General features: G+C 38.5%; 1 protein-coding gene across 3 annotated transcripts in view; it reads left to right on the top strand.

The window, feature by feature from the left end:
* Nucleotides 1-12,108, top strand: part of usp6nl (USP6 N-terminal like) — an 84,073-nt gene that overhangs the window by 37,830 nt on the left and 34,135 nt on the right. The window contains exon 1 of one of the 3 annotated variants that reach the window (XM_034112576.2): nucleotides 9,129-9,339. The exons of the other annotated variants lie outside the window; for them this stretch is intronic. Within the exon in view, the coding sequence (XP_033968467.1) occupies nucleotides 9,285-9,339 (55 nt within the window). The 5' untranslated portion in view covers nucleotides 9,129-9,284. Of the gene's footprint in view, nucleotides 1-9,128; nucleotides 9,340-12,108 lie in introns of those variants that run through there. 3 annotated transcript variants of the gene reach the window in all.

Here is a 12,108-nt window from a genome sequence, read left to right on the forward strand (position 1 = left end):
AAAATTGAATATTTTTTATCGATGACAGAAAAGCTCTAAGAATGGGTTTCCAGGGTTAGTTTTGCTTTTGTGAAACCTTAAAATAGAGCAATTAGATGATTTTCTGAATGAATTGATAAGTCATATGCACACACATTAAAGGTCAGAGGGTAAAACATAATGTTCTGACAGCTTCTGAAGCCCTTAAATTGTTTGTTAAAGTTTCTGAAGAGGTAACCATATGTCAAAAGGCTTATAGAAACTGCAGTATTTAAAGGAATGTCTGAAACATTCTAATTATATTTGTATTACATTTATGTTTTTTCACTACTTTCTTACTTCGCCTAATTGACTCGTGACTTTTGGGTCAAACCATTGCTGTGATGCCTTTTTTAAATGGAGCAATAAGATTGTTTTCTTCATTTTTTTTTTCAGTATAAAACGTCAGAAGTAAAAGGAAAATGGCCACTACAGTTTCTTAAGACCAAGGGAGAGGCATTAAATGTCTGGTTCCATTCGACTAGCACTCCAAAAGATGTCGAGTCTCCTACCAAATAAGTAAAACAATGTACTAATAAACAAATAGTTTCAGCTCTAAAAAAAAGACAACCAAAAAGAGATAACCGATTTTCTTTTAAGGAGAGGTCAAAATCTTCAGAAAGACATGAAATGCTAAGTTTGGAGGAGCGTCTGAAAAACAGATTTTATATCTGTTTTTTTATTTATTTTGTATGGCGTTAATTGTCTCATGAGGTAACTCCAGTGTTATGCCTACGAGCACTGCAGTCACCAGAGAAAAGAATTCACTGAATGTGAAGCGGGGACTTGTTGGAAAACATGGATCCTATTTTTGTAATTAGAGAAAATATGACAGTATTTGGACTTGTGGCGAAGTCTGCAGGAGCCCTGCGGCCAAAACCTCTACCCTCATTTAAAACTGCTCATAGGGGAGAGAAACTACCCTGAGACCTCATTATAATTCAGAAATCTGTCCCATGTGTCCAGGTTTCCGGTGACTTCTCTAGAGAGGACACACAAACACTGTGTGAAAATATCACTCAACCCTGGAGAAGTATTCAAATATGGAGGTTTCCTGCTTTTGGATTTTGGATAGACAAAACAAGACATTTAAAGACCAAGAAATCACCTTGGACTTTGAGAAACTGTGATGAAAATGTTTCATTCATAATCTTTTATCATCACAATGAATACAGTGTGTGTCTTTAACGCTGAGCAGTTTACAACGTGTATAAAGAGAGTCTGCTGCAGGCTTCTCCTGGTCAGCAGCTGAGCTCAGTATCACTGCATAATTCAGAAGCCCCTTTACTTACTTCTACCCTTCTCTCTTCTTCCTGTAGCATCCACAAATACTGCGCTGAAAGCTTCGAACAGGATACCTTTCTTGTGTTTTGCATGCCGATTTGTAAACCACCTGTAGGTAATATTAGAAGACGTACTATTTGAGTGTCAGCGGGTGTTCGAAGCCTCCTGCTGATATCCACTCTGTAGCACCGGGGCTAATTGCCTAGCTGTCCTCCCCAAAGGGCAAATCCGCGGCACTTCACCCTGCTGATGTCGTCTTTCATGGCCTCCAGTTTCATCTCAAATTGCTGGTTTTCCACCAGTGGCCTCGGCTTTATTTCAATATGTGGCCCGGTTTTTTATATCGTTCATTGCTTGTGTCATATTAAGGAGAAAGTATTGATCCCTGCTTGCTGCTCCACACCTACTCCTTATTAAATTATGTATCAAACGACTCTCTGGAGCCACTCAAACACCATTACTGGGTTTAGGCTGGTTTGTTAAACGTGTGCTGATATGATGGAGGTTCTTTAACAGCTGTGGAAATGTAACACAGCCTGCAAAGAAGAGCAATTGAATCTGTAATAATATTATAGAAGTCATCGACATTGTGGGTTAAAGGGGCGGCAGTGAAATACAGCCAGTCTGATACCTGGAAGCTGTATTTCTCAAGGTATAAACCATTTGGACTTAAATTGTGAGATTCCGACAACAATCTTAAACGTAATGCCAAGATTTACTGAAACTGATCAATTATATATTTTGATTACTGACCAGGCTTCTCTCCCATACAGGGTTTTCAATAAGGACGTTGTTGTTTTGTTTGCTAAAAATACAATTTGAGAAGAAACACATCAACATCAGAATACCTTTATTATTCCCACGGAAGGGACATTTACAATTGTTACAGCAAAAAACTAAGATAGCTTAATATCTCTCAAGAAGCATGCATACAAATAACAAAGATAGAAACACATGAATTACATAATTTACAAGATACACATCCAGTACCAATAACAATGCCGAAAGAAAGAAAAGTGCTTGACGAAAATAGACCACAACAAATCTTTGGAAGAAAAACAAACAACTAGCAATTTCTTTCTCACAATAACAGTGGCGGCCTTGAAAAACATAAAAGAGGGGAGTATTACTTATCGTACAAAAGCTGCTCTGATCAGTGAAAGCTACTCATGTGTCGGTTGTTTTCTAGGTGCACCAGTCCCAACTTGCCCCGTCTGGTTAATGACAAACTGGTGACAGTCGGCATGTTGTTGGCACCGGTTTCTGTGCAGCTTCACAGGCTGTGACAATCAGCTGGGGTTTGATCAGAGTGTGTGTGTGTGTGTGTGTGTGTGTGTGTGTGTGTGTGTGTGTGTGTGTGTGTGTGTGTGTGTGTGTGTGTGTGTGTGTGTGTGTGTGTGTGTGTGTGTGTGTGTGTGTGTGTGTGTGTGTGTGTGTGTGTGTGTGTGTGTGTGTGTGTGTGTGTGTGTGTGTGTGTGTGTGTGTGTGTGTGTGTGTGTGTGTGTGTGTGTGTGTGTGTGTGTGTGTGTGTGTGTGTGTGTGTGTGTGTGTGTGTGTGTGTGTGTGTGTGTGTGTGTGTGTGTGTGTGTGTGTGTGTGTGTGTGTGTGTGTGTGTGTAGCTTTCAGTTGTCTTCTCAAAATAGAAATATGTTACCCATTGTTCCTGGATGCAGTTATTAATTTACACTAGCTGTTGTCTTGAGTAGTTTAAATATTTGTTTTTTTTGCATCCCAGAAACGGATTATTTCCACAGTGTAAGATGTTCATTGTCAACAACTTTGAGTACCTATTGTGGGTACGTCAAATAAAGCCTTTGAATGGTTTGAAAACATGCATATAACATTAAACCCAGGGAACAAAAACATAGCTAAGAAAAGGGCTCCTTAGTATGTCATTAAATGGATCCGCTTTAAAAAAAATAAGCCTTTACTTCCTGTTTGCTGTCATCGATCAGGAAAACATTCAGCTCTGATGTCCAAGAGGAAGCGTGAATCGTTTCAACCATCAAGGCATTTTTTCAACGTTCGCCATCTGCCCATGCTCAGTGTACGACAGTAAATGAAGTCTCCTTGGTGGGGTGTAGACTTTAAATTAGCATCAGTCTTTAAGTTAGCCAGGGTTTGAATATTCTGGGTTTGTCGAGCAGACTGGGTTATAATGTTCCAGCTTCAGACAGCAGGGAAGTGAATCTGGCTTTAATGGCAGTGAAAGTGAAAAAAAGGAAATGACCTCAGACTGTGACCTTACCCAGGGAGGAAGTTACATTGAGGAACAGTGACTTTGTTCACTGCTGCCGAGCTTCACTGAACTATCCACCAAAGATAATGAAACTCTTATTAAAGAAATGCAGAACAAGTTATGATGATGGGACTCGTTGTACCTGTTTTCAGCTCCATGTGCTTCTGATCTGTACCTGCATTTAGCCTCTTTGAACAAAACCACCTCATCTAATTCTCTTCCAGGCTGCTGACACACTTTGATTTTGTTAATGTCTGCCGTGTGGGAATGTGTGTTGGTGCTCATCTTTTCTGTGATATTACATTTGTGTCTCTGGTTTGTTATGACAGTAAAGACATCGGAAGACACTTTCCACTCATGATTTACCTTTAGGGTTGATTGACTGACTGTAAACAGATATAAAGAAAGGCTACAAACAACTGATAATGCAAATCAATCCGTTTAAGACAAGATATGTGAATGTTTAGTCCTCAAATATAATAGAAACTCCATAATTCAACATTATTGTATACTTTGAAGGGTTTTTTACTCTACCTATTTTCATTTTGCCACTGCCACTTCTACTCAACTACATTCATCTTGACACTTGTAGTTACTTGTTACTTTTTATATATATATATATTTAGTACTCAGTTGTACACAAAGTATACAACATTTGCTCCACATTGACAAATTACAACAGAAAAACTCTTAATACTTTTGAAAGGGAAATACTACTTTTCACTTACTTTTAGAACATTTTACTGATATTACTTCTGTAATTTTAACTCAGGAAATGTACTTCTTATAGGGTATTTTTAAACTGTGGTAATAGTACATAAAAGCCGCGTTCACACCGCAGTACTTTTCCCACTTTAGTTCCGATATAGTTCCGAAATGTCGCGTTCACACCAAAAAGAGCCGGAACTAAAATGAGTTAATCAGAACCTTTTTTACCCCCTTTTCCGGGAGTCCCAGGAAGCCAACTCCGGGGACTTCCGGCCGGGGACTTCGGGTGGCAGTATACGCCGTGAAGTTGTTTGCGGCCTGCCAGTAAACCCAAAGCAGAAGAGGAAGAAGTGACGTCAGCGGCTTCATTTGCCTAATCCTTCCCCAGGAACTTATTCCGGTGTGAACGCGATCTGTACTTAGTTCATGCGAACCTTTTGTGGGAAAAGTACTGCGGTGTGAATGCGCCTAAATAATCTGAGTACTACTTCCATCACTGTCCTCTTCATGTCATAACAATATTAGATCTTACATCATATTTGCATTTAAAATACATGTTATGAGGACATGACTAAAGTTGGATTTGTTTTTTAGGCATCTAAATCCTCTGAGCATATGCCTCATATTTTTTGCATTTCTTAATTTATTCACAGAAACATTCAGGTCAGAGGTTGTTTGTTTTTTGTTGCTGTCGGTTGGTAGCTTTTGTTTGTGCCTGAAGGTTTCAGGATACCCCCCCACTCACTATTTCACATAGAGAGCTGAAGACAGGAAACAGATAGATGGAGTCAGGTTGCATCAGTGCCAAAACATTTCAAACAGAGAATGAGACATTTGAAAAACAAGCAGGCTGAATTCAAAGAGTGATATTGTTAGAACATTTTGTTTTTACTACTGAAGTATTTCACGTTTCATAGTCTTCCAGGCTTTAGAGACAGAGTATTCTGGTGGTCACTTCTGATGTCAGGATATAGTAAATGTATCCGGTAGATGTTTTTTTGGTAAGATTTGTGTCATTTTGTAGTTACAAAAGTTATTTAAAATAATCCAAACGATTACAACCCATTGCTACGACTTGAAAATAACATGAGCAGCAGAGTCTTTTTTTTTTTTATTTTTTTTTTTTATATAAACAGTTGCAATAGATTGTGTTAAGTTTATCAGCTACACTTCACAAGAAATACAAATCCTCCTCTGTTCTCCAGGACTTATTTCCAGCTGTACACGCAGAACACTTCTGTATTTCTTGTGACAATACTTAACAAGAGCTATAAATCACATCCTATCAGAATAATAAAGTCTACAGCACTACACGTTCTGTTTATAATGTATTTCTATACAGTCTACTTTTTTTTTTTAATATATTTTTATTTTTCAGTTATAAAATAAACAGACATTGCTCCAGATAACAGCACATACAACAAAACATGTAACAACAAACAGCTAAACAAAACGTAATGGGGGGGGGGGGGGATGCAAGGATGACTTCCTAAGACAGCTGATTGTGACATACACAGGACATTACATACACAATACATTATACATTACACAGGAGATGCCATATTGACCGGGTCAGATAGGAGAGCTGCGGACAGTGAACCGCAATCCTCCTGTCTCCCCTCAAAATCCCCCAGCAGAGAAGCTGCACGCTCCATGTTCAGTAGGTCCAGATACTCCCTCAGCCATGAGTCCCTAGTAAAGCAGGCTGGTTTGCGTTCCTTCCAGTTTAGTAGAAGGAGTCTTTTGTGGCTAAACAGCCCGATGTCCAGAGCCGATCGGCAGTCCTTGCAACATTGCCATCTGGCTTGAGACCCAGTAGACATGCAATGGGACATGTAGGGAAATTAACTTTGAAAGATTCAGACATTAAGGATATTACTTCTGACCAAAGTTTTTTTACCACTGGGCATTCCCAGAGTAGGTGCAACAATGTACCTCGCTTGCCACATTCATGCCAGCATAAGTCTCTGTGTTTATTGTCCATCTTGGATTTTGTAACAGGGGTGATGTAAGCTCTATTGAGAATGTTGAACTGTATGATCCTGAATCTTACACATTTAGAAGAGAACATAGCTGACCTCCAAATGGAGTTCCATTCCAAAGCAGACAGAGAGATATTCAAGGCATGCTCCCAGGACAGTTGGACAGGAGAATAGGTATTCGGGGCAGCCAGATAATAATTTATAAATGTTAGAGACCACACTGGATGATATGATTGCTTTCTTGAGGCGCTGGTCCTCTTCCATACATGAAGCAGGCATGGCTCCCTCCTTACATGTTGTACTAATAATAGATGCTAGTTGTGCATATGATAGAAAAGATGAGTCTGAGAGACCATACTGATTTTTGAGTTGTTGAAATGGAAGGGTTTGGTCTCTATATATCTGTCCAATTGTAGTAATACCCGCCCTCTGCCAGATATTATTACTTAAGGTGCCTCCTCCTGCAGAAAGACAGGGGTTACTCCAACTGGGGCAAGATGGCAAAGAGAGCCCCTCTTTATTGAGTCTCCTGTGCAGTTGCTTTACAATAGAGCATGAAAAGCGGATGATGGTATTATCCATTGAGGGTGGTGGTTTTGGGCAGAACCACTTTGAGGCCAGAGATATGTTTTGGTTTAAAGACATGAGCCGCAGAGTTGATAAAGTGTTAAATAAATATTGAACACATCAAAATCACTGGAGGGCTTTTTAACTTTGGCACACTTTTCACAAGCTACAAATACTGAAGGCCTTGATCTATCAATTCTCTAAATTGGTACCTATGTGATATTTATAAATGTTTCCCTACGAGACTCACCAGTCGGTTGGTCTTGTTGAGCTTCAAAAACGGTTTAATCACGTTTATCGCACTCTCTTTACTTTACAAAATATTAGCCACAACCCAATTCCTTTCATGTAGTATTCATTTACTATATTTTTATCAGACACATTAATACAGGCTGGATTATGTTCACAGACAACATTTTAGTAGAGTTAATTTAATAATGTTGTAAGTTATTAAATTATATGCAAAATTGTGATAATGCTGTTATTGCTACGAGTTAATATTCTATAATTTAGTGGGAAATAATTAGTGAATATGTTACTGATAACAGACAAATAATGATGGTATTTAAACAACACATTTATATAGATTCAATAATAGGACTGTAGAACGAAAGTTACGTTTTGGCCTTTTGTTAAGTTACTAATTTATTAGCTACAGTTCATTTGTCATTTAACCCAATGACGAACTCAGTTACTCAGTGCAGGATTAACAAGCAGTTGTTGTTACAGGAAGTCATTGTACCTTGCTCTTTGTACATTCATTTTGCACATATTTTTAACTTCTTTAATTCATATTTTTCTTCTATTTTCTTTTATTTATCGTTTCTATTTCATTCTCACACGGAGCACCTGTCACCATACCCAATTTTCCCGGAATAACAAAGTATTCTGACTCTGATGAATCGGGGTCACTTTCAAAGGAAGTGTAGCACAAATAGTGAAGTACGAAAGCTACCCTCCCTCCTCCCCTGTCTCCAGAAGTGATAAAAAGCACTTAAGTCCCATCCGCCCCCCTCCCCTCCTCACAAACAGATATTTCCTGTCCCGATGAAGCTTGCAGATAGAGAACTTCTTTTTGTCTATTGCGCGACCGCACCCTCCCTCTGGTGTCTGATAGGCCACATCACAAGACCCTTCATAGTACATCACGTCCATCTCATAATGAAGTTTTAATGGAAACTGTTTATCATCCAACTGCCATCTTCCCTCTCTTTCCCATCTTACTGTGCTTCACATAAAATACATTTTTAAAGACAACATTATTATGGACAATTGGGAAATGTCTTTATTGGTTACATAAATAATCATGTTGCGGTGACTTGATCATTTTAATGAACCGTCCCGTCTACGTAACAATCTGTAAAACTGCAATAAAAATATGAAAATTAAGAATTTGTAATAAAAGAAAACATAGAAATACATATGGAGTCCTATCAAAAGGCACCTTTGTACGTCTTTTATACATGACTATGTGTCCCCGGTGTGTCAGGGAACTCACCATGTGTCAGAAAACACAACCCTCTCTCTTTTCCTCCGTACCCAAATCTCTAAAAACGTTGCTGCAACGGAGCTGATTATTATTTGAATTTTTCTGACGTCGGAAAAGGGGTGCTCCGCCTATATGGGCAACTCTCCACCTATCAGGGGAATGAGAGACCGCTCGAAAGCGCTGGAGACGCTGTAGTACATATGCCAGGCCTGTAAGTGGCGCTGTAGTCTGCCACAAAAGCAGCGAAGAAGACTTCTCAGAATCAGCCCTTGCAAAAACAAGGCTGGAAAAGAGCAAATGGAGCGAAATGAGGCATGGCTAAAATGCATGATCTGTTTGGTATTTTGAAAAAAAAACTTCACAGACATGTTTTATATAGGTATGGCTCTACAATATATGTTTCAAATATAGCATGATAGGTCCACTTTAAGTAAGAGTGTGATCGAAAAGGATCAAATTGAATACAAATGTTAATAAAAACAAAAAAGTCTTAAAAGACTTTGAAAGCTAGGTTTTTGAAAGTTGAAAGCTAGGTTTGTGAAAGTTGAAAGCTAGGTTTGTGAAAGCGAAGTTTGTGAAAGCAAAGTTTGTGAAAGCTAGGTTTGTGAAAGCTAGGTTTGTTTTTGCATTTGGATGCATTTCTGATCGCACACATTTTCCTCCCTAAAACCCTCAGCAGAGAAACAGACAGTGACTCCCTGTAACCCCCCAGTGCCCCCCCCCTGTCTGTGATGTGTGTTGAATGGAGCTTGTTGTTGTGTCGTTGTGTTTGGGTGGGGAATGCTGCGAGTGGGACTGACTTGCTCTTGAAGTCACATATCTTTCTGTCCGTCTCTCTGCAGTAACAAACAGCAGCATTGTGAACTCTCTGATCTCACTTCTCCTCGCCTCAATCTCATATTTTCTCTGTGTGTGTTTCTGTGCGAGTGTGTGGATAAGGACAGTGATGGCATGGTAGTTCAGGTTGTCTCTGTGTGTGTTGGACCCGTGTGAACTGATGCGGACTAAGGTTCTGACTCGCTCTGAGGATCCCCTCGGTGGCTTAAAAAGAGGTAAAAGATGAAAAGATTTGGCATTTCTGTTGCTTTAGTTTCACTATGAAGTTTGTTTGTTTGTTCACATATTTACTTAACACTGGTATGTGATGGATTCATGGAAACAATGTTCAATTGCAGTTACACACAGTGTTTTTATTTCCATTGCTTTACAATATAAAACACATAAAACAAATAAATACAGTTTGGCATGATACTGACTTTAAAGATTTATCAGACTTTGAATAAGTTGTTTATTAATTGTTTGAAATCAATAATCTAAGCAATAAACTGTAGTTAAAATATAGGTAATTCAGGCCTATTTTTACAATTGGAACATTTTCAAGAATTAATTGAGCCATCTCAAACTTAATGCTGCTGAAAAACTGGGATACTTTGACTTAAATAAATGTATTATGTAAACAAATTGCACATAATTGATTGAAACCAATGATGTTAAGTTCAAATAAAAAAGAATAGGTTCAAGTTAATACTTTTGCTTTCTATTAACATAATACAATTATGTTGAACCTGTCGACATAATACATTTAATTAAAGTTGAGGTTTCTTTTTTCAGTACATGTTAATGTATTTATGATGCTTTAGCATTTCCTGTGCCCTTTGGTTTTATTGCAATGTAGCTAGTGAGAAGAATTGTACAAAAATAAAAACGACTAAAATGTAATACTATAAAACAAAAATAACATGCTAATAACACGCAACAAGTAAGACGTGATGTTGCACACCAACACAAAATGATGTCACCCGTTCATCAGCAGACCAGTGCTGAGTGCAGACAGTAAGCTATTATGTGCTAACACTCTGCCACCAAATGTAATGCACCAATATTAGGATGCTAAATATATATCATTAGCTAACACAAACACGCAGATTTAGTCTGCAGTTGCCTCATCAGTTGGTTAAAGGGTGACTCTTGAGAGGTGTGCTACGTGTTAGCATGCTAACATGTGTTCGGGTTCAGGTTGGAAATACAGACAGGGTGAGACTGTTGTGGCAGCACAGCAATGACACATAACAGTGAACTGTGAAGTGTTGTGTCATTAGTGGTGACTTCATTTGGTCTCAGTGTGTGTGTTGGTGTTTGTGTGCTGAGGTTTATTTCATATAATGGTGCTACATGTTTCAGTTTGGCCTACATTAGCATCATTGCTTCTGCATTGTTGAGAAAAGTAAATAGCATATTTAAAACAGTTTCAATTCATGTTGTCCACCTCAGATTCTGTATTGTAATAGAATGAATCTCAATTACACTTACATTCTTAAAAACTACAGTAAAGTAGAATGTATGACTGTCAAGGGGAAACTCTTTAAACAATAATATAACTATATGTTGTAGACTATGGCATCACTGCACTTCCAAACAGCAAGAATCAACAGTTGTTCTACTATTTCTAATACACACAGATTTGATAGAAACCTGATACAAATCTATGCAGAAGTGGATAGTCCTTGCATTAAACATGCACACAAGTCTCAGTTTAAGCATAGTGAGCCTGGTCAGAGAGGAATAGAAATCTGTGTAATTCAGTTTAAAACGAAGATGTATATTGACTACGCTTGACATATGCTTGTTAAATGTCACAAGGGACATGCTATTAAGAAATCCTCGCATACAATGATGATTTCTTCGTGTTCACTTGGATTTCTCCTGCATGTTACGTGAGCTCATAATAAGCTGACCTAGGTGAGATCTCCTACCAGCCTCTTCACTATTATTACTGTTATAATTATTCCTCTTTTTTAGCGTCTATGAGAGGGCGAGAACATGACGGTTGCAGGGGAGCAAAGAGCTGTAATGACTCCTTAACATAAAGAACAGAGAGTTCTCATTACTGCAGCCCAGAGAGGCTTCAGGAGAGCAGAGGAAATGAGGAGGGCTGGGATTATTCTCGTCGTGTTGTTTGTTGCAATAAAGATGAGGAACAAACACTCAAATCCACCCCACAACACTTCCTGTCACACAGCCTGTACTGTAGTGGTCGCCAGCAGAATCAGATTGGACCGTGATATGTCTCATCCGACACATATTTCCTTTTCTTTTTTTTCTTCGTTTACTTGCAACTGAAGATTTGGTCAAATGCGAAGACAAGAATATGATAGTGTTGCATTGGTTGTGTTTGATTACTCGTTGTATCTGCAGTGTGTAGAACTGAGTGGTTTGAGAGGTTTCAAACAGCCTTTGCCATTATGTTTTCAATGTGGTTTGTAGGTTTTGTTTGTCAGACAGCAGGATTATGGACACATGTATGTATTGATTTTCATGAGCCTTGGTGGAAGTGTGCAGCATACGGGCCAATGTAGAACCCATTCAAATGCAGGGGATCACTGGGCGGAAAGAAGTGTTTTTACCAATGGAAAAATGTTGCGCTTTGATTGACCTTCAAGTTAAGGACTTTAAGAAAAGATCATTCTGGGGACTATTTACTCGATTAATCTGTTGGTTCATAAGACGTATTTGATCAAACATTTAATTTGGTCAAACCAATTTCAATATCCAAAGTCAATATGATCAACCCGCCGCTGTGTACCTTGTGTGTTTGCACAACATGTAATGGAAGCCCATGCAATAATTGACATATTTCCATGTAAGTAAAGAATATTTATGTTTCCTTGTCATTTGAATGTAATGTTTATTGGGAAAATGAATGCTTCTTAAACTAGGATTAACTGTGGAAAAGCTTACTCTCCGTGAAATGAAAAAAAAAGTACCCAATTTACTGAGAAAATGTCCATCTTCTTTTAATCTTCCCATCAATTTGAACCTCT

This window comes from Pseudochaenichthys georgianus, chromosome 23 (assembly GCF_902827115.2).
Source record: "Pseudochaenichthys georgianus chromosome 23, fPseGeo1.2, whole genome shotgun sequence".
NCBI classification, from domain to species: domain Eukaryota; kingdom Metazoa; phylum Chordata; class Actinopteri; order Perciformes; family Channichthyidae; genus Pseudochaenichthys; species Pseudochaenichthys georgianus.